At 36.6% G+C, this 21879-nt stretch overlaps 1 protein-coding gene across 2 annotated transcripts; it reads right to left on the bottom strand.

Moving 5' to 3' along the window:
* Positions 1–625: 625 nt before the first annotated feature.
* On the bottom strand, positions 626–19036 carry LOC113064857 (uncharacterized protein KIAA1614-like). 2 transcript variants are annotated; one of them, XM_026235822.1, is made up of 11 exons: positions 17919–19036; positions 15936–16018; positions 14097–15017; positions 12405–12474; positions 11149–11289; positions 8095–9275; positions 6522–6669; positions 5693–5939; positions 5467–5591; positions 2977–3149; positions 626–2898 (listed from the first exon to the last, which is right to left on the bottom strand). In XM_026235822.1, the coding sequence occupies exons 3-11, from the start codon at positions 14980–14982 to the stop codon at positions 2705–2707; spliced, it is 3165 nt and encodes a 1054-aa protein (XP_026091607.1). In that variant the 5' UTR covers positions 14983–15017; positions 15936–16018; positions 17919–19036; the 3' UTR covers positions 626–2704. The 2 variants fall into 2 exon arrangements, with proteins under 2 accessions (XP_026091607.1, XP_026091606.1); XM_026235821.1 differs by lacking the exon at positions 15936–16018.
* Between the last annotated feature and the right edge of the window lie 2843 nt (positions 19037–21879).

The raw sequence follows: 21879 nt of genomic DNA, 5'->3' as shown, positions 1-21879 counted from the left end.
ACATTTTTGACCATACCAAAGCATAAAACATGATAATACATTCGCAGATATTAAGAAAACATGCTTAGTTCACATACTTGTTTCTCCGGAAAAAACAAAACAATTCTGAAGCCAGTTATTCTGATTTGAAAACGTGTCGTTCAGTGTCGGAATGCCTGTTTTTGTTTTAGTCTGTGTGACTCCGCCCACTGCCAGTTTAACCAATAGTATTTTGACACCTCGGGTTGTCAGAGATCTGAAAACCATGGAAACCAACAAACTGGGTCAGAGACTGTAGATTCTACCCGACCTAAAATGCCTCGGCATTAATCTAAAAAGCTGTAGACCAGAAGCATATAAAAACGAACAAATCAACTCATCAGCACATTGCCTTCCAATTGCGCTCAATTCAGTCGCTGAACACACCCACTGCTCTGGGTGTGTGTTCACTGTGTGTGTGTTCACTTCTGTGTGTGTGCACTTGGATGGGTTAAATGCAGAGCACAAATTCTTTACTCATCACACATCACAGCCACTTCACTTGAAAGTAAAAACAAACACTACTTTGAAGTATAAATTTTTTTTAACAACTTGTGAGATGAGTGTAATGTTTAATGACAAAGGTTTAGCGCATGTTTACATGAAAAACATGTTTGCTTTTTTTATTTGTATTTTTTTTTACTTGTACTATGTAAAAATAATGCAATGGAATGGAAAAACGTTTTCTGTGTGAACGACCCCTTAACCCTAAAACACAGAACGCATTAATCCGGTTAAAAACAAGATACAGGGCAGTTGATAATTTTACTTTTTTTTACTTTTAACTTGAGCGCCGTTTTAATAAGAATGCACTTTCGCATTTAAAAATGCAAGATGCAGAGTGATGAAATGAAAACAAATGCAAGGCCTAGTTATGTCTTTTAAAAAGTTTCATTACTTTTATCTTGAGCATAGTTTTTTTTTTTATGCAAAAGAATGCTAAAGTTGCAAGATGCGAGTGCAGTGGTCAAACACGTATGGTTTGCGTATGTTTATAAAGAAACACACACACAAAAAAGAAGTGCAATGGAAAATGTATTCATTGTAACCCTTTACCCCTACGACACAGAATGCATCTTTGCTTTCAAAAATGCGAGATGCAGGGTAGTGGAAAAAAAGAGCAAGGTCTAGAGATGCGTTTTAAAGTTTAAATATTTCTTAAAGCGATATGTCACCCAAAAATAAAAACCTGTCATCATTTACTCACCCTCAAGTCAATGGTACGCATTGACTTCCATAAAAAAATGGTTTCCAACATTCTTCAAAATCTCTTCTTTTGTGTTCATTGGAAGAAAGAAACTCATATGGGTTCGGAACATCTTGAGGGTGAGTAAATGAAGACAGAAGTTTCATTTGTAGGTGAAATATCCCTAAAAAAAAGGAATATTCTGAGTTCAGTACTATTCTAAATCCACACATTTTGTAGCATAATGTTGATGACCTCAATTTTATAAAAAAATAAATGAATGTAATTCTCTTGTCAAAAGCCACTTGTTTTATTTCATAGTAACACGTATAAATAAATGTAAAAATTGTAACAGTTAGGTAGGTAGCTTTTTGCGTTGCACGTACCGTAATACTGATATCCTTCAAGACAGCACGCTAATAGTGTTGCACTGCACTGTAGATGCAGAACAATGTGCTGGCTCACGGAGAAATATCCAATCAGTTTACTAAAGCGCATTTAGAGCTGATGATCAGTGCGACTGCAGCATGTGCACTCAATACAATACAGATCTGTTTACTAGTCAGCAGCATGGGGAAGGTTTCCTATTAGAACCCAATATAACAACAGAGGATTTGGATGAAAGTAAATTTTCAGAAGCTAGAAAACACTTTTTGGCAAACACATTGTTTCTACTCTATTTTCGATGGACAGTGTACCTGTTTTCCACTGAACGTTTGCTAATGTGACCACACCTTCATTAGCATATTGGTTTTTCAAGCTGTCACTGTAAACTAAGGCCCATTCACACCAAAAATAGTAACTACAGTGTTAACTGTAATGATAAATGCAACATTCAAATACTCAGCTAGTGCTTGCTGTAGCAGTTGCAGCACGCATCAGAAACCCTCCCCCTTCCCCAGCTCCACCTGTATAGCTCTGTATGGGGTTATTTAATGTATGTTATTTATGGGGGTTGTTTGTATTCCATTCTCACAGCAGTACGTCTTTCGATGTATTGGCAGTAGCACGTCTCTGTTATCTCTCTCTGTCGCAGCAGTAGCATAGCAGACTAAACACATTAACATTGCCATTTATATTACCATGCTAAACTCTCTGAGAGTTGTCATGACAGAATTATATTAGCATCCACAGCAACGCGCAATAGCAATCTGTTTAAAACAAGCACTGCAGTTTTGTCATCTGCCTCTTTAAATGCTCAAACAGTTTAAAGCAGAGTTAATTCTGATTGGCTGCCAATGTGTGTTGTCGTTCATCAGCTGTTACTGTTTTTGGTGTGAACAGGCCATTAGCCATAACAGTGAAATAAGAAAATGGCTTGGAACGAAATACTATCCCTTTAATAGGGACCGTGTTTTGTGATCATTGTGATAAAACTCCAAAGGTCAACGTAATACTGCCGTTTTCACTAACTCATCCCTGATCATTTCTGATGCTTTTTTACAGTTCTCTTCATGTTGACTGGAACAAAACGTGGTTTTGGTACAGTCTTGACTTCAGTTAGCGCTGTAAGCGTCTATGTCGTAGTACGCGGATTGAAGCTGTGCTGTTTTGGGTCATTAAACGTGTCACCAGGTCCAGACTGAGTCCAGCCACCTTCTCACCGTTCACCTCTAATATCTCGTCCCCGACCCCGAGCAGCCCCGCGTAGAGTTTCTCCATATTGCTGTCGCCCATTTCTTCAACATACACCCCTTAAACATAAAGCCAGTTAATTTGAAACTCTCTGACTATGTCAGAAGTGCATTAAAATGATAGCGGGGGTCACTCACCTGAGTCTGGCCTGCCTTTTCCTCGGGAGATGAGAAAGCCGAAGGGGCCGCTGGGGGGTCTGGAGAGCTCCAGCAGGATAGTGCCATCAGGGAAGGCTTGAGCCACCCGTCCCACCGGACGCACCGCACTGGGCCGCCCCACGTCCTCTACACTCAAGGCACGCTGAAGACCCCTAAAACACACACAGATTGATCAACTTAGAAGGACCACAAAAGTGCAACAGAACTATTTTAGCTAGATTATATAGTGAGTTACTTATTATTTACTACTTATATTATTTTGAATTATGTTCATTTAAGCAGTTCTAGTTTTATGATTAAATTATTTTCTTCTAAATTTGTAAGTGGTTCTTAACAGTGAAAGTTTCTACCACTAGGCCAGAGCCGTTGAAAAATATTTGTAATATATTGCTATAGTTTCTAGAATGTATTGTCTGGTTACTAGGTGGATATATTTTAAAATGATGTTTATTTTTATTTTATTGATTTTATTATAAATATATAATTTGATGAATTAAAATTCTATATTAAATGTTACATATTTTAAGTATTTATTTTTTATTAGTAGATAATTATATTTATAATATAATAAGATATCATTTAAAAATAATAATATAAACACACACTGGGCCATATACCACGGTATTTGAATGGCTTTCCCAGGTACTGCAAAGAAAACTATGGTTTCACAATTGAAAAAACCATGGTAGTATAACTGAACCATGTCCAAAATAAATATAAATATATTATAAAAGGTCCCTTATTACATGATTTTTTTTTACAAAAAAAAAAAGAATAATATAATATAATATCATATAATATAAAACAGCTTAATATTTATTATTGTATGTATTTGATTTTTTTAACTGTGGAATTTTTTCATAGAAGCCTGTCAAATAATGATAGTCCCCAGACAGACAATCTACAGACTGCAGTGTTTGCTCCTTGTATTTCAGCTTGTCTTTTTATCTCTGTGTCAGATCCCTGCGAACAGCCAATTATAGCACGCCTCTGTAGCGGCTCTCTGCTTTCTTACTGGCTCTCGAGAAGGATGATGTAAGCTGCAGATCTTCTCCAGTCACTGGGGCTGGAATTCCTCTCTGGCTATCTCTCCTTCACTCAGACACACATTCACACACTCATAGACACGACACACACTCACAGGCACTATTGAATCACAACCCCAGCGACAAACACATTATCTGGCGCTGTGAGCAATCCAAACACACATGCTCAAGGGGCAGCATCTGGTAACACACACAAGAGGCTGAATATAGCAGCAACAATCAGACCAGTGATCATTCCCTGCATTCCATGTCTTTCTTTGGCAGATACACACACCTCTATTTTTATCTTCCCTCTCTCCCTCCCTCCCTCCTTCTCGGTCTCTTTTTATTACTGCTGCTGCTGACCCAGTCAATGGAAAATACTTATCCCATTGCACAACATGACAGCTGTCTGAACATTACAGAAACACGATGCGTGCTCCGCATGGCTTCAGATTGCCATTGTTCATAACACTAAAATGTTATGAATGTTACAAAGAGGTAAACAGGCAGATTTATTGAGATCAAGTGGTATGCATGTGTATGAATGAATGAATACTATATATATATATTGTTCAGGTCAAGTAACCATTAAGAATGTTGATTTAATTTTTTTTTAATATAAATAAAATATAACTTAAAATGTAAATATATTTAAAATACCCTTGAGACATAATCAATATTCAGTGTTATATACATGATTTAAATATTATATAGATAAATATTAGTAAAATAAAACTTAAAATTTAAAATATAAATAAAATACCCTAAATACCTTAATCAATATTCAATGTAATAGTCATGACTCAAACATTAATATTTGTATACATATTTCTAATATTTCTATTTGACATTTCAAAGTGTGTCTGTGTGTGTGTGTATATATATGTATGCCAAGAAATGCATTGTATTATATTCATACATTTACATCTTGTTTTTTTCAGGGTTAAATTTTTTTGACCCGGATAAAAATGACTATGGATTATATGAAACAATTATAAAATATAAATATCTGTAGAAATCCAAAGAAATATATATATATATATATATTCCAATAATATTAAATATTTGTTTATATATATATATATATATATATATATATATATATATATATATATATATATTTCTTTGGATTTCTACAGATATTTATATTTTATAATTGTTTCATATAATCCATAGTCATTTTTATCCGGGTCAAAAAAATTTAACCCTGAAAAAAACAAGATGTAAATGTATGAATATAATACAATGCATTTCTTGGCAGCTGTATATGTTCTATTATCATCATGGTGCCTGAAAGCATGGTGGTATCATTGAACCATTATATTATATTATATTATATTATATTATATTATATTATATTATATTATATTATATTATATTATATTATATTATATTGTTTGGTGTAATTTGAAGTGATGCATCAGTTGTGTTTCTACTGTACCTAGTTATTACAGGACTACAGGGCTGTTCTCCTGGAGTGTATGCAGAGGAACGGTCCGTTTTCTTTCTGAGGATTTGGAGGTTTTGAGCCGATGAAGATCTCCTCATCTGGAGAAACGGAGACCCCTAGTGGTGAGAAATGACACAGTAAGCGCTGCTCTCTTGACATTTTAAAAACTAGCATGTTGACACAGCCATGTAACTGTGTCTTCAAATTGTATGCTAACCAGACGTATAGTCTGTAGTGAGGGGGCTTTCTTCAGCTGGTGGTGGTGTCTGTGGGTGGGGCTGGGGGAGGTTGGCCGAGCGTTTTGGTTTGGGTCTGAGTTGGGTTTGGGGTGCAAGCTGAGCTGATCCATGCTGCTGGATCGTCCTCTTCCCAGCAACCCCACACTGTTCAGCCCCATGGCAGAGAAGAACCGCCGCAAGGAGAGTTTGGGTCGACCCTCTCGCTGCTCTGCATCCGTCCCTGCTCTGAAAAACAGGGTAAGTCATAACAGGTTATTTCAGTATTTTTTTTTTTTCTGGCTATTTTAATCTCCACATTCACAATATTACACGGTTTGACATACCTTTTTTTTTTTTTAAACCAATAAATATTTTTACAAATTATTAAACAAATCCCACTGACTTTTGATTTCTTTATTAGTTTATTTATTTTCATTTCATTATGTTTTAAGCCGTAATTATGATTTTGATTTGATATATATATATATATATATATATATATATATATATATATATATATATATATACACATACATTACAATTTAAATGTTTATGCAATTGTGTTTCTCAGTCAGTAGGTGGCAGTGTTGTAGTAGACAGACATGCCTGGCCCACATCTCCTCTGACCTACTTTTAGCCTTAAGTGGCAAAGCATTCTGTATGATTGTGGCCTCTAAAATTAAATTGTTCGGAGAAAGGATTTAACATTTTAGTAAAGGATCTGGTCTGTTAAAGTCCTAGCCTAAAAAGGGGGGGGGTTACTGAAAAGGGAGGAAGCTGTGGATATGGACATAGCATATTCATTATTTCCACCGTCTCTTTACTCACTGTGAAACATTTGGACTAGTTGCCCTGTGATGCACTGGTCTGATTGGCCCTCTTACGTGTCCGTCACTGAGACCAGTCTGGGTTGATTCAGCACTGCTGGATGTTGCATCAGATCCCAGCTGTCCTCTACTCTGGTGCTGGTCCACATCTAAAGAAGAATGGAAAGCGTGGCTATTCATATCATAGAGCAATGGATGAAACCTCCCATGGAAATTGTTAAATAACATGATGAATCTTGATAATGTGTAAATTGAATATGTTAATCATAACAATATAACATTAGTGGACCATTTTGTGTAACTGAAACGTAAGTGTCAAAATGATTGTTGAAGGAGATGGAAAAAGACTGGTGGCTGATCGCACTAGCAACTGGCCCACTGTGGGATTCCTCTGACAGGACAGTGTGGATCTGCTGATCTGAACAATCCCCAGTGGGACAGGAGCAGTGAAGAGAAGTCTACATGTGCTCACCCATAGGTGTCACTTTGCTGACCGGAGCAGGACTCAACGGTCTACCTGGAATTGCCGCTTGATTCGGGGAAAAGCTTCGATTAATTTTTAGAGTAGAGTACGTAAGCGTGCATTTGAAATCTAACTTTCACAGTGCTAAATATTAACTGCAGTGTGCTCAAATGTGCATTCAGTATTGTGTAATTTCTATTAGGTAGGACACTTGTGTAACACAATAACACCTAATGCTAGTAGTGCTTTACAGTTCTCAGGCAATGTGCTGAAAAGAGCATTTTAGCTAAGTGACTAAAGCTCAGTGCTAGCAACCAGAACGTTGCTGTTTTGAGTCAAATGGCAATCACCAATGTGCCCTTAAATTAGGCATCTCTGTAAAGCCTCTTTCACACTGCACGTTGGACCCGGTAAATTGCCGGAACATTGTCGGGTCGCCTTCTGTGTGAACGCAAACATGTCCCGGGATTGATTCCGGGATAGTTCCCGGGTCGGGGACCTAGTATCATTGCCGGGTTCATTCCCAGAATAGGCACTGTGTAAACAAAAGCCATAGCTAGTGCTGTAAAGTGTGTCGTAGTGATAACTCACGGTATCGTGCGACTTTTTTACCAGGTGTTTTGAAGGCAGATCAAATTTAGCGACTAAACCAATATTTGCAAACTGTAATAAAGCAGAGACCAGTTAGTTCCTCACTTTCCGTGCTGAAGCTGAGATCGTTTGCCAGCTTCAGTAAAAGTTAACGTGCCTAGCGTTTTCGACTCGTGCATTACACGTAATATCCTGACGTCACGTGTCGTTACGGGACCTTTACGGAATTGCAGTGTGAAAGTGGCTTAAGTGTAATACAGTGGTGTCTAATCCTTCTCCTGGAGGGCCACTGTACTACAGAGTCTAGATTTAACCCCAATTAAACACACCTGAACCAGCTAATCAACGTCTTTTAAGCTTGCTAGAAACTTCCAGGCAGGCTGCTGTGTTAGACTTCAAGGCAAGTTGGAGCTGAACTCAGCAGGACATTGGCCCTTCAGGAGAAAGTTTGGACATTGCTTGAGTATGTTAAGTTCCTTTGGATAAACCTTCTGCTATTAGCCCATGTACTTAGACTAACCTGTTAGCCTTTCTTCCCCTTGTATGGGTGAGTTTCGAGCACACAGAACTGGGCTCATCCTGAGTTTGGGACCAGAGATGATCATCACAGATCTGTCCTCACAATAACCCGCTCCAGAGGAAGCCTGTTCCTGGGGACAGCTCTCCACAGCGCCCCCCGCCTCCGTGGAGTCCAGCTGGTTCTCTGGCAAAGACTTGAGCATGGCGGTCCGCTGACCATTGCAGCGGTTCTTTGAGCTGGATTTCAGGGCTGATTTTTTCGGATGGAGAGGCGGAGGGGTTGGCTGAGGAAGGTGGGAGCTGAATGGTTCTTCTTTGGGGGGCAGTGGAGGTGCCACATGTCCCTTACTGGATGTAGGGGTGCATGTGGCTGGGATTCTCTGTCCGAGTGGATCCGTGGCATAGGGGTTGAGTGGCAATGCTAGTCCATTCGAGAGACACATTTGAGTTCCATTGTTGCAGTCTGGAGGTGTTGGAACCCGAAGGCCGTTGACGTACAAGGGTTCCTGCTTGCTCTCTTGTTTCCGGACCTTCTTCTTTAGCTTCTGGAATGTCCCCCTACTGCTCATGTTTTCCACAGGACTGCAGTGCGTTCCGTCGCTGTGGACAATAGTAGGACTCTTCCCAATGTATGTCTCCTTTATCTTTTCGATTCGGACAAGCCGGTTGGGAAGGGTGGGAGCGACCCAACATGGTATCTTCTTCCCTTCGACTTCCCCATTTGGTAAGGGCAGAGTATTTGAGTTCAAGCAAGGCCCATGGGCGTCATTTAGAAAGGTCCCACAAGAGTTGCACTGCCTGTTTGCTGTCTCAGGACCTTTGCAATTGAACAAACTCTTCTTGGCTTTTGTCTTCCAGAATATTGAATCACTCGAGCCATGTCCTGTCTCTGCCTGTCCATTGATGTAAGACGACAAGGTGGGTTTGGACACCAGCAGCCCCTGCGCTCTTTCTCCAGCCCTGCGCCGCTGGCGTAGCCGCTCCAGATAGCGCACCTCAGCATCTTTCTCCGATTCGTCTTCGAAACGCACACGGGTAGGGGACTGGCCGTGTCTCCGCCGGGTTCCTCCTGCCGAGTCACCGCTAGATGAGTCGCTAAGGTTTCCAGAGACCACCGCCGCGCCTTCCTTCCCCGCAAGAGGAGCCTGGTGTAAGGGTACACCAACCCAGGACAACAGCTCCCTGTTCACACATGCACATTTATGAAAAAAGTTGCATTGCTAAGCACATAGATACACAAAGAAACAGACGCATGCCAAAGTGGTCAGCATGGAGAGGCAAATTCCTGAGGAAAAATGTCCCTCTGCTTTGGCTCCTCTGTGCACATTCCTGACATGCTTTTTTACTCCTTTAAGGAAGGACATCTTCAGCGTGCCAGGCATTTCGATATCGTCAGCTCTTCGTTAAACATGAGGAAACCAAAACTTGTTCCTTTCAATATTCCCTGCTTGCTAGAAGGTAAAAGTGCGGGAGTAGTAATCTACAGGTGTATTATTGTGCACTGGGACTTTTTATGCCCATTAAGCTTTGTGCAGTGTTCTGAAACCTATGGGATTTTATGCAGCCGTGTGTTTGTCTTAAACAGTCAATCTCGAGAGAGGCAGTTAAGTGTTAAGTTAACCCAAGCAAGCTGACAGCAGTGTACTCAACATCACTGAGCTGTTTTCCTCATAAGGGAAAAGCAGGGAGGGAATTAGGGAGAAGGAAAGTAACAGCTGGCAGACATGACAGGTGTAGTGGAGCAGGACGGCAAAGCAGTTTCATCAAAGCTCCTGCTTAAAAAAAGGAGAGTTTTAATCTGTCAGTCACTTATTCATTAATCGTTTTTTGAATCCAAGCCAGAATATAGACACACATTTTTCAGTTGTTTGTTTTATTAAATATTATTTTATTAATTTCACTTTAAAATATTACTTTTTATTATTTACATATATTTCTTAAAAAAATTTAAAAAAATAATATATATATATATATATATATATATATATATATATATATATATATATATATATATATATATATATATATATATAAAAAATTTCCTAATCTGTTCCGGATGCTGCTGCCATGCAATGCACACTACTTGTCTTCATACCAAACAAGGAGACAGGCGTTTTGGGGCGACTCGCCCATCTGTCTTTGTGTGAAAGTGCTGAGGTAGAGAACAGAGTACGGTGGCTGAGAGAGCTCTACGTGCTGCAAATGAAAAAACACAAATTTAAGAAAACATCTTCATCAGCTTGACAATACAAGCACTGCAAATTCTCACACCACAACCAAATACAGATATATTGGATATTATTAGCCTAAAAAATACAATTACTGTAACTGTGAAACTTATATAAGCTGGCTAACTCATTTTACAACGTCCCTTACGAATATTAAGCATGCTTTTACTATAATAATAATAATGATAAAATCCAAAAACATGGTTACTATAGTTGTGTTGTGGGTATTTACAGCACATGTGTTGTCAAACTGATGAAGATGTTTTCTTAATTTGCTGGTGCTTTTTTATTTCCATGTGTTTTCTAAAGTTGGATGGGGAAGTGGGATTTAGAGGCACCAGCTGTGTGCACACATTGTATAATTCAGTTGTCTTATATAACAGAAGTATTTGGAGGGGGACGCCAGTATACTCAGTTTAGAAGTTTAAATTCAGACTACCATTAGCTTCCAGCTGCTTCACTGCTAGCACGGAACGGGCATCTTTGTTTTCTTTGATACTAGAGATGTACACCATAATTTATGCCATATTAAAAGGCCAGACTGAAATAGAAAACAGCACCTGTTGCTTCTGAAAAGAGATTTGCCAACCCCCCATCCCCCCTCTTCCCTTTTATCAGCTGCCCGTCTCCAAAGAGAGTAAAAGACCATCAGTCCAGAACCAAATAATATAATTTAAGATCTACACCCCCCTCACAAATCCTCAAGAGTGAGTGGGCAAAGGTTTCCTTGTTTTGATATGAAGAGAGCCATGTAGATGCCCTCCCTTCCCATGATGCCTGAGCCTCAAAACCCCAACACTAGAGAGAAAAAGACTGGGAAAACTTACAGGTTGTCCCTCTGGACGGGTAGGATGGTGTGGTCGGCTTTGAGAGGGTTGGACCGGGCCTTCATACGCGCTCTTTCCAGCAGTCGTTTGGCCTGCTCGTGGCGAGGGCTCAGCGGAAGGTTGTCGCCCAACACAAAGGCCCTGTGGGACGGCCGGAGAGAGAGAGAGACAGAGAAAGAAAGACGTCAGCTCCTGTGCAGAGTGAGGGGGATTAAGTGGAGCAGGCCGTCATCACTAATTAGGCTGACAGACGTTGAGTGTTTGTGTGGTTTGTACCTGATTATGATGCAATAGATGAGCTTATGCATATGTTTACGTGGTCAAAGGATAATATTACTCTTAAATCAGGAATATGGCAATATCAAGACTTAAAGTGCTTATGATATTAATATAAATAAGAATGCATGAGTCAATTTCGGGAACCGCTAATTTGACGCTAATTAAAACTTAGTCTCATAATAATAACTTTAACTCCCATTAATGTGTAATGTAAAATATATTTTTATATATATTGTAAAAAAATATATTTATAAGCTGTATATAATTGTCAGCCAAGTTTATGTCTGTGATGTAAAAGAAAGGAAAAGTAATAATAAAATAAATTGAAGTTTTTTTCAAATTATTAGCCAATATTTTAGTCTATTGTTAATTCATTATTGTTTTTTTAAATCCAAGCAAAAATATAACTAGTTATTTACTACTTTCTACTGATATCATTAAAATCTATTTAACTCTCATTATTTAATAACTTCAGATCTGTTTAGTGTGCAATTTAACTGATAATAATAAATGTAAAAAATTTGCTTTATCTGTCAGTCACTAATTCACTAATTGTTTTTTTTGTGTGTGTGTATTTATGTTTTTAATACTTTTGTTTTAAAAATTTTAACACTCATTATTTAATAACTTCAGCTCTGTTTAGTGTAATGTAAGGAAAAAAATAATAATAAAAAAATGAAACAAAAAAAATTATACATAAATTTAGCTTTTATTAAAGTCCAAATATCATGATTACATTCATGTTAATATCGATTTTTAAAACGCTTATAAAACATACAGAATGAGTTTTTTTGAGAAAGTAAAAATGCAAGTTTCCTGTGAGGGTTAGGTTTAGGGGAAAAGTTGGTGAATGGCAATAGAATATACAGTTTGTACAGTATAAAAACCATTACGCCTATGGGATGTCCCCACTTTTCACAAAAACAAACGTGTGTGTGTGTGAGTTTAATGTGAGAGCATCAATCTGTGCTGCCCACCTTTGGCTGTGTTCACTACCTTGGAGCGAAATCCCAGAATCCCAATCACTGTCATTCAGGCCACAGATACCTGTGGAAACAGATGCAGAGACATTCAGGGTGTAGATTACAAGGGTCATGACCTCCCTAATTAATAATGAATTCATATTAAATCTATATAAATACTGCATGCATTAAGGCATTTGTCCTTTCTTTGACCACCACGACCAATACTCTACGCCATCCACAGTTTCACATCTACTTCAAGTGGAGTGAACTGTGTTTGCCAGTTCTTTATCTCACTTGGCCTGACAAGGTCATCGTGTTTGTGTCAACATCTGGTGCTTCAAAAGTGAGAAACACAAGTGAAGCATCACACCGTCTCTGTTTCCCCATCCTTTATCACTGTTACTCTGAGCTGTTTTTAATCAGTGTATTTCTCATTCTTATCCTTCCGTCCTCTCATATCTGGATTATCTAGCTCTCTTGTCTATATGACCTCTGCTTCATTAGGGAGCTCATGTGTGCTCATTGTGTGTAATCCTTAAACATGCTAAAGGAAACAATGTCATTTGATCAGACATGCGCTAACGGCATTTAACACCTGTCTGATAACCTCAGATTAGCGCTGCTACGCATTGTATTGTACATTGTGTTACAGCAGATAAGGCTGATTACAATTCAGCTTCTAGAAACAAGATGAACAATATCAAGCTAAGTTTGAAAACACATATACCAGGTTCTTAAAAATGTGTCTGTTGTTGTTTTTTTAATATGTTTTGAACATATTACGCTTTTTAATAAGATTGTATATAGTCTTTATAGCATTTTCAAGAGGAGATCAGTTTAATTATTCTAAACATGCCATGTGGTGTCACCATCTAGTAACAATTAAAAACATAGAAAGCTTAATTATTATGTTTAAAATAAATGATCGACATAAAAAGATTTTTGTGTTCATGTTTACATATGATTTTGAAAAACATTTATTCGATTTTCAAGAGACATTTTGATTTATTTACTCAAAGACTCTCATGTTGTGTCATTATCCGATTACAAGAAATAACACACACATCTTAATTATTATTTTTTTGTCATAAAAAAATATTATATGATAAATTAAAATTATATTTTCAAGGTAAGAAAAAAAATATATATATTGTTAATTATTCGTTTTTTTGCAAGTCGCACCACACGACATTCTAAAACCTGGAGTTTAAGGATAAAAAGTTTAAAGATAAAAAGGTCAAATTTAATAGAGTCTATACATAGTGATGAGGCTCGGCGGGGGTCCTCTATGATGTCACTTCCTGTTTTATACTTTATCATTTTTTCTGCATGACTTTGATTTGGCAAGCAAATATTTTTCAGTTACTTTAAGTAATGAGAGTCAATCAGTTTCGTAAAAATAAAATACAAAATGTGATTAATATGATTAATTAATAAAGTGATTAATAAGTTATTAGGTAAAAGTGTTTCATAAAACAAAAATAAAATAATAATAATAATGGCATAGTTTTTCATATTTTTCATAGGCTTTTCTTCATTGTTATATAAGAACAGTTATACCACCCCATAATCTTCTACCCCCCGCCCCCCCAAAACAATTCTAAATCCATTGTATTCATGTATGAATTGCATCTTTAACTGATTTCTGAAAAATAATAGTAAAAAAAAAAAGTGTCATATCATTTACCCAGCGGATCTCCTTACCTCTTCCACCAGCGTGGGTTGGGTCCTCTATCCTCTGTCCTGGCACATGGTCTTTGTTCTGGGTGTTCTGCAGCATCTGTTTGAGAAGGCCGCGGTTCATCTCAACCCTCTCTGCGAGGGACAGCGAGCTTCCACTGCTGCTCATGCTCTCCAAGCTGTCAGCCCGCCAGAGTCCACACTGTCCCACCTCACCGGGATTATACCTGCGTAGGTGACTCTCCAGACTATCAGACCTTTGCACTTCCCTTGAAAACTTGTTGCCTATTTTGTGGCCAAAGGTTCTTCCATTTGGTCCATCTTTCCCCACAGGAACGTTCCCATTTAGAACCTGCATCTCCGGTCTGATAGACCTCCAGAAACACTTCGGTGGCATCCATGGTTTATTAGATGGAGAAGCATTGTCTTGAGCAGCGCGAGCATCGCTCGAGAGGTTCTCCAGGCTTGCTCCTTCTCCAAGGCTGCGTGGAACTGCCAGCAAAGCTTCGGAAGAGACGGAATCATAGTCAAGTTCTACCTGAGGATTGTGGTCTCCTGAAAGGAACATCAGGGGTTTGCGAGGTTCCCCGTCTTCATCGCTGCTGCTGGAGCCCCAAGCGTCCGTGTAGGCATATCCCAGTATGAAGGACCCAGGAACCACACGTTTGTCCTGGTTCTTACTTCCAGGTTCTTTCCAAACAACTGTGCGTTCAGGGAGAGCCTTGACCTTGGACTGCAGCGCCGATACAGCAGAGCCTTGAGTTTGCTGACTGAGCGGCGAGGACGGGGAGCTGGGCTCCAGGCTGGCGCTGGAAGGACACTCATCCTCCGGCTCCCTGAGGTGGATGTCAGTGTTTTGGGAGGCGACAGGCAGGGGTTCAGCATCCTCAGAGGTCACTGCATCCTCCATGGTTGAAACAGAGAGTCAGTGGAGCATTGTGGTGGCTGAGGGGAAGGAAAGAAACAAGTTAGGTCTCATTCACTAATACCTAGCTGTGTGGATTATTCATAATTCTCACAACACTGGATAAAAAATGAAGACTCGTTTTTTTTTTTTAGAGAAAGCATATTCAATAATTCAAGTTTATTTGTTTCTTACTGCATTGGATAAATGATGAATTGCAGATCTGTTTCACACTCTTTAAAACTTTTTAATCTGCAACTTTTATTTTTATCTGCAGGGTTCTGACCGAAGAAAAAATAAATAAACGTACAGTTATGTATTTGTGTTTAGAATTTGCTTTCGAGGTCTCTTTTCTCGTCTGAACACGTTTATCACTTAAATGTGAAAAATAAATAAATAAATACACTCAAGATCTAAAAACAAGTCAGTGTCACTTCTCAACTAAATCTTTTATGTTTTAAAAGTAAATATTCCTTACGAATAAGAGTTTTTCAGTGCATGGAATTTAGTGATAGATTTGGCATTTTTGACTGACACTTAAAATGAATTGCGGGAAATACTTGTGTGCAAACAGGCCTTCATTACCCAGTATCACTTACGGCATGAAATGCTGTATTTGGCATTTTAAACTGTCTTTTTAAGGCCATTTGTAACTGTCCTCCTCAGACCAGTGGAAAGCACATTATTCATTCAAAATAATTTTTTGATAAATCACTATTAAAATGTTTTTTTATAAAAAAAAATGTTTGGACAAAAAGACTTTTGCATCTTATGCAATATATATATATATATATATATATATATATATATATATATATATATATATATATATATATATATATATATATATATATATATATATTGCATAAGATATAATTTTTTAAATATATATATATATATATTATATTTTCATATTAAATATATATATACAAATATTTTTACCAATACAACACACTAACCTGTTCTGAGAATAATACAGGGCTTGGTGACACATGATCTCCCTTTTAGCTTTCGGCTTAACAGCACTATCCTGCTTTCAAAGCTCCAATCACCATGTAAAAAAGCACAATGTATTCAAACTAACATCTGAATGCTCTTAACTTTTATTTAATAAATAGTTAGGTTATGGTGTGCACATAGCATTTGACAGACCAGGATAGACAAGCAAGTTTCCTCTGAGGTAAGTTCACAAACGAGTGAGTTTTCTTCATTTGATTTAATTGGTCCTCTCTTAATTAGGACACCCAGTCGGTAGTTCACACTTGGATACACAGACGTTATTCTGTCTGAACACACTCACAAGATGGAAAAATACAAGCAATCTTAATCACTTACGTTTTTAAAATATTAACAAACCATGTCCCAAATATTAAGAAGGCCATACTTCAAACATCAACCTTCACAAATATGATTAAAGAGATAGTTATAACAAAATCTAGTAGTTCAATGACGAGATACAGCAATGCATTTGACTGATGATGACCTTGTAATTTTCATAGATAGAGAGAAAGATAAATATTTTGGATAAACACCAACCAGTGAGTAAGAGGATTGGAGCTTAGCAATGATAAAAAAGAATAAAAATCTCAAGATTAAAGGCATAATGCATGATTAAACAGTTTTTTGAGAATTATTTTTTTGGAATTAAAAGTTGAGAATAAACTCAACGTAATCTCAACATTTTATTTAGACATTCTTACTCAAAATTTAACGCAATGACTCTACTCTTTAAATTTAGAGTTTATTCTAAACATTTTTGGTCATTTTTCTTGAAATTTAACAAGTTTAATCTTGAGATGGTTTGACCATCCATTAATGGGGATTAATGAGGGCCAAAAATATATAGAATTATTTTTATTAAGGGTTCCGATACATTCTGATCAAGATATTAAAAATTTAAATAATAAATATTATTTATATATTATAAATATATATAAATAATATTTCGAATTATTCTGCTCACAAAGAGCAATTCTAGCAAACTGAATAGGCTACTAGAGTCAATAATAAAAATGAAATAGCATTTGGAAATATTTACTTTGAAACTTTTTATGATTCTAAAATAAAAAATTCAATTAATGCTCAAAAGAGCAATTTCTAACCAAAAAACTTAATTATAATTATAAAAAATAATTAAATCAAATAATATATATAAATCAAATAATACATAAAAATCGAATCTAGAAAGAAATTCCTGATTTTCTTGTATTCCTTTCTTAATAAATAAACAAATAATTATATTTCTAGCCAATAAAATGCCTGTTAGAGTCAAGCATAAAAACAAATAGAATGCAAAAATATTTACTAGTTTAGAAGTTTCCATGAATTAGTTCCATGAATAAAGGAATAAATAAAATATGCTCACATAGAGATTTTTATCCCTTTACATCGAGCATACGAGTAAAGCATAACAATAAATACTGTATAGAAATATTCACCATAATTTTTCCACCGACTTTAGAAGTTTAATCATTTCCATTACCTTTCAGGTCTGTAACTAATATTTCTATTTTTCTTTTTTTATTCCAGCGCAATCTGTTGCTGATGGGAAAAGTACAGGAAATGAGATCATTTCCAAGGAATGAGTAAGTACAAGTCATACGTGATGCTTTCTTTCTTGAGCTCAGGTCAGTGTTTACGCATCATGTTTTATCCCATCTGCTGCTATCTGTGACCCCCCCAAACACACGGGGGTCACCCTGTCGGGCCAGGAACGAAAACAACCCTCTCCCGCGGGACCACTTCTCTCATCTCACATTTGTTTTACACTGGAGCGAACAGAAGCATGGGTCAGGAAAACTAAACACCATCCGAACGCATTGAAACACACACACACACACACACACACACACACACACACACAGCTGGACATACAACTCACGAGCGCTGTAAGTCATTCAGAAGAAAGAAAACACAATAAATATCTTCTTCAAACATCTTACCTCCCTTCGTCCTTCTGCTGTCTGTATTCCACAGAAGCCACATGCGCCCTTACAAACTCATTTTAGGATTTATAAAATCATATTCTGTTACAAAGAGTCAGCACAAACATAAGCGGCCACTCAAATCCCATCTCGCTCTAGTTTCTGCTTTGCTTTCGGTTCTGAGCGTCCCGAATCTGCCCCCACTTTCTCCCTCTCTTCCTCCAGCTGTTTTTGGCCAGCTCAAGTGTGCTACACTTCAAATTTGTCGAGTTAAACCGGACTGGCTCTCGTTCACTTCACTCGCGTTACTGAAGGACCAAACTGTAAAAGTAAACAACGACCTGTGGCTGTGGAAAGCTCGCTGCGTTGCTATGGAGACAGTCGACCACCTTTTAGAAGAACTGACCTGTGAAGCGTTCCTATTGGTGGAGCGGCCCACGTAGCTCCGCCCCCCGCGTGGGAGGGGCGTAATTCTATCCTTGAATTTGGGTGGAAAATTGAGGGAAGAATTTTTAAAATCCTTACTCTGGGTGGAGAGGAAGTGCGCGAGTCTCCAGGCACCTATTCCAGCTGCCAAGGAATTTCCTTTGTTGATTGTGAGCGCGCACCCGCTGATTCGTGCCCGTCTAAATGTGTATTAGCCTAGACGTCTCCTATGCAGAGGTCTAGTTTGATTTTTCATCCACAGAATTCACTCAGACTTCATACGTGATTATTTTTCTTGCATTAAGCGCTTGAATCCCTGGTCTGAGGTCAGTTCTGAAGCGAAGCCAGCTGTAAGAGAGAGCACAGGGCTTGGACTTCAAGCACAGTTGAGTCCAAGGACGCATAAACAACTGCAAGACAAAAAATGAACAGGCCTTCTTCTCTGTGCATTCCTCTGACATAAACCCAGCCCTGCCTGCAGCAAGAAGGAGCCCAGTAATTAGAGCAGATACGCTCTCAATCACAGCTTCTGCTTTAAGCAAAAGTCATTATCTGAGTTTTCAAACGTCCTCTCACATTCACACACTCCTTGTAATCACATACAAATCAGTTTAACAACTGCAGAGAGGAGGAGGGATGCTGAAGAGAGCCTGAAGGTTTTCCAAGGCCAGGTGATGATGTATGGTACCAACACGAGGGCTTTCCATCACATCTCTTTCAAGGTATTTTATTTATTTATTTAAATCACATTTTTGTAATTTAAATTTAAAATGTCAAAAATAAATGAATAATGTAATATAGCATATGATATAAAATAAATAATAAATAATTATAGTTTCAAATGCAATAACACATTTAAATTATTTAGAATTGTTTTAAATAGATACATATAATTATATATTAAAACATATATTACATATTACTTGAATTATGTATTAAAATCAATATATAATTTAATATAAAATAAAAAAGTATTTTTTTAAGTTTTTTATATAAAATCTATATAGTAAAATAGTGTGTTATATAAATAGTCTAGTAAATTATAAATAGTATAAAATAAAAATTAATTATATGTAGTTAAAAAAATGTTAAATATTTTTTTAATAATCTAATATATTAACATTCTAAAATGTTGTCAAATGTAAACAATACAAAATTATTAATGTAAAATAGTGTATGATACAAAATAGTTTGCAATGAAACATTTTAATTATTTAGGTATATTATATAAATATTATGAAATATAAATTACATATTGTATATTTAATTTACAGATTTACACATAAAATTAATAACAATCTATGTATATATATTTGTGTGTGTGTGTGTGTGTGTGTGTGTGTGTATACTCTATTTATACTATTTAATACATTTTAAATCTTTTTTTAATCATAATATAATAAAGTATGTTTTTTATTTCAGTTTATATATGATTAATTACTATTAAAAACTAAAAATTTTGCATATCTACAGAATACTGTAAAAAAAAAAATTAATTAACTTAATACATACTTAACTTCAACATACTTAACATAATGTAAACTTCTATGACACTTACCTGTCAGTCATTGTTATGTGCATAACTGACCATCACTGTATTCAGAAAAGGAAGAAACAAATCAAAAGAGCAAATACATTTATTATACTTCAATATATTCTCCTCTAGATGAAGTTCGCAGGGACTCACATTTCACAAGTTCTTCCCACACATTAGTCCCCTGGAGGCACACAATTGGTTTGGTCGGTTAATCTGGCAAAAATTAAAACTAAACAAAATCTGCAACAGCCAACCACTGGTGAGACATTTTTGCATAACTCTTTTCAATCTGGCCCTCACAAGCCTCCCCAGCATGTGTGAATGAGGCTCGGGTGAGATTATTTCAACCAGTGCTGGAACAAGCTCAGCGGTGCCAGCCGACTCGTGATGTCACCTGCTCTGAACCCAGCTGTGGAAGTGGACACTGTCTACAGGTTACAGTCGGATTAGATCAGGCTATCTGTTCTCAGAACAGTCCATGTAAAGAAGTGATGCTCTAGGTATGTTGCACCATATTATCATAACACTGAGCCTCTGAATGTTAAACTGGATCTCAAAGTGGTTTGTGTTTCGGGTTTTCTAGTGTGAATGCAAATTTGAAAAGATCTAATGCAATCCTGCTTCTGAAACTTCATAAATGAGGGGTTTAGGGTTTGATGATTCAGTATCATTTAGTTTTGACCATCATTCACTTGGGGGAAACACTGAGCTGGATAATGTTCTTTGCACGAACATTAAATGCACCCAGTTCCCAGTGAAATGGCTCCATCTAGTGATGATCTCATCTGTCTAGTTCCAGTGTTTACATGAAATTTATGTAAAGACAAAGTACAGTTAGAGAAAAAAATTAGGTCCTTGTAAAATTCAATTTCACACTTACAGAAGAATAATGAATAACTTTGATGTTTGAGAATTATGACTTTGAAAATTATGAGATGTTATTAAATATTATATAGTGTTGTATTATATAGTGTAATGCAAATATGGTCATTTTAAAAGAAATCAGTAAAGCAATCCTTTTAATGACTCCCATGTAAAATTGCATTTGTCAATAAAATACATGTACAGGAAAAAGTTACATAATGTGGAATAAAACAATAATTATTCTTAAGAAAAAATTGTGAAATGTTTTTTATGTAATTGAAGTATAAAATTGTATAATTATAATGTAATATAATTTAAATAATAAATGATTACAATTATATGTGTGTAGGTGTTTTATATTTATATTTATTAGCTTGGTTGGTGTAGGGCGATAGAAAATACAGTTTGTACAGTATAAAAACCATTATGCCAATGGAGAATTATGCAAATCGCAAACCACACATGCAAGACTGTGTGTGTGTGTGTGCGTAATATTAAAGGAAAAATAACTTAAGAAAATAATTATTAAATATAATAATGTTAAGAAAAATCATATAAAAAATAAGAAAATAAATATGTAGTACAATATTTTATAAAACATTATAATACATTTATATATAACATTTCATATTCTAAACAATGTATAGGCTACATAATACTGTTTATTGTTAGGGTTTATAATCTTTCTCGTTATAATAATAGGCTTATATTAAGTGATCAACAATATTTTAATATATATTACTACTGTAACTTTTTAAAACAGTATTTTACTTTGTAAACACTCTGAAATAAGTAAAAAGCACGTAAAATAAGAATAAAAAAATAATTTCATTGAACTGCCTGTTTTTGATCCCACGTTAATTTTTTTGTATTATTTGTTGATTAAAACGCTCATCAAAACAAACCGTGTAAAGTTAATAAAAGTCTGTGAAACCAAATAAAAGTGGTGTTGATCCTCTGATTGGGTGGCATTAGGTCTCTGCAGAGCAAAAGTGGGCGTTTATCACCTTATGGGTGTTTTTAAACTGCTGGGTGTTTCTAAATCATGCAATCAAAATGACCCCCCTTACCCAACCCCACCCCTAAACCCAACATCCCTATGACGTCAGCCAATCAGGTTTCTTGGTGTAAAAACACCCTGATCTGGTAACT

The sequence above is a fragment of the Carassius auratus genome, chromosome 47 (assembly GCF_003368295.1).
Source record: "Carassius auratus strain Wakin chromosome 47, ASM336829v1, whole genome shotgun sequence".
NCBI classification, from domain to species: Eukaryota; Metazoa; Chordata; class Actinopteri; order Cypriniformes; family Cyprinidae; genus Carassius; species Carassius auratus.
Note: the sequence above shows the minus strand (reverse complement) of the source record. Positions and strands in the feature narration are given on the sequence as shown.

Coding starts and splice junctions, on each gene's coding strand:
- LOC113064857 (XM_026235822.1), bottom strand. CDS start 14,982: ATGGAGGATGCAGTGACCTCTGAGGATGCTGAACCCCTGCCTGTCGCC. Junction 11,290..12,404: donor GGTAGTGAACACAGCCAAAG/GTGGGCAGCACA, acceptor GCCGTCCCACAG/GGCCTTTGTGTTGGGCGACA. Junction 5,592..5,692: donor CACTACAGACTATACGTCTG/GTTAGCATACAA, acceptor TCTCACCACTAG/GGGTCTCCGTTTCTCCAGAT.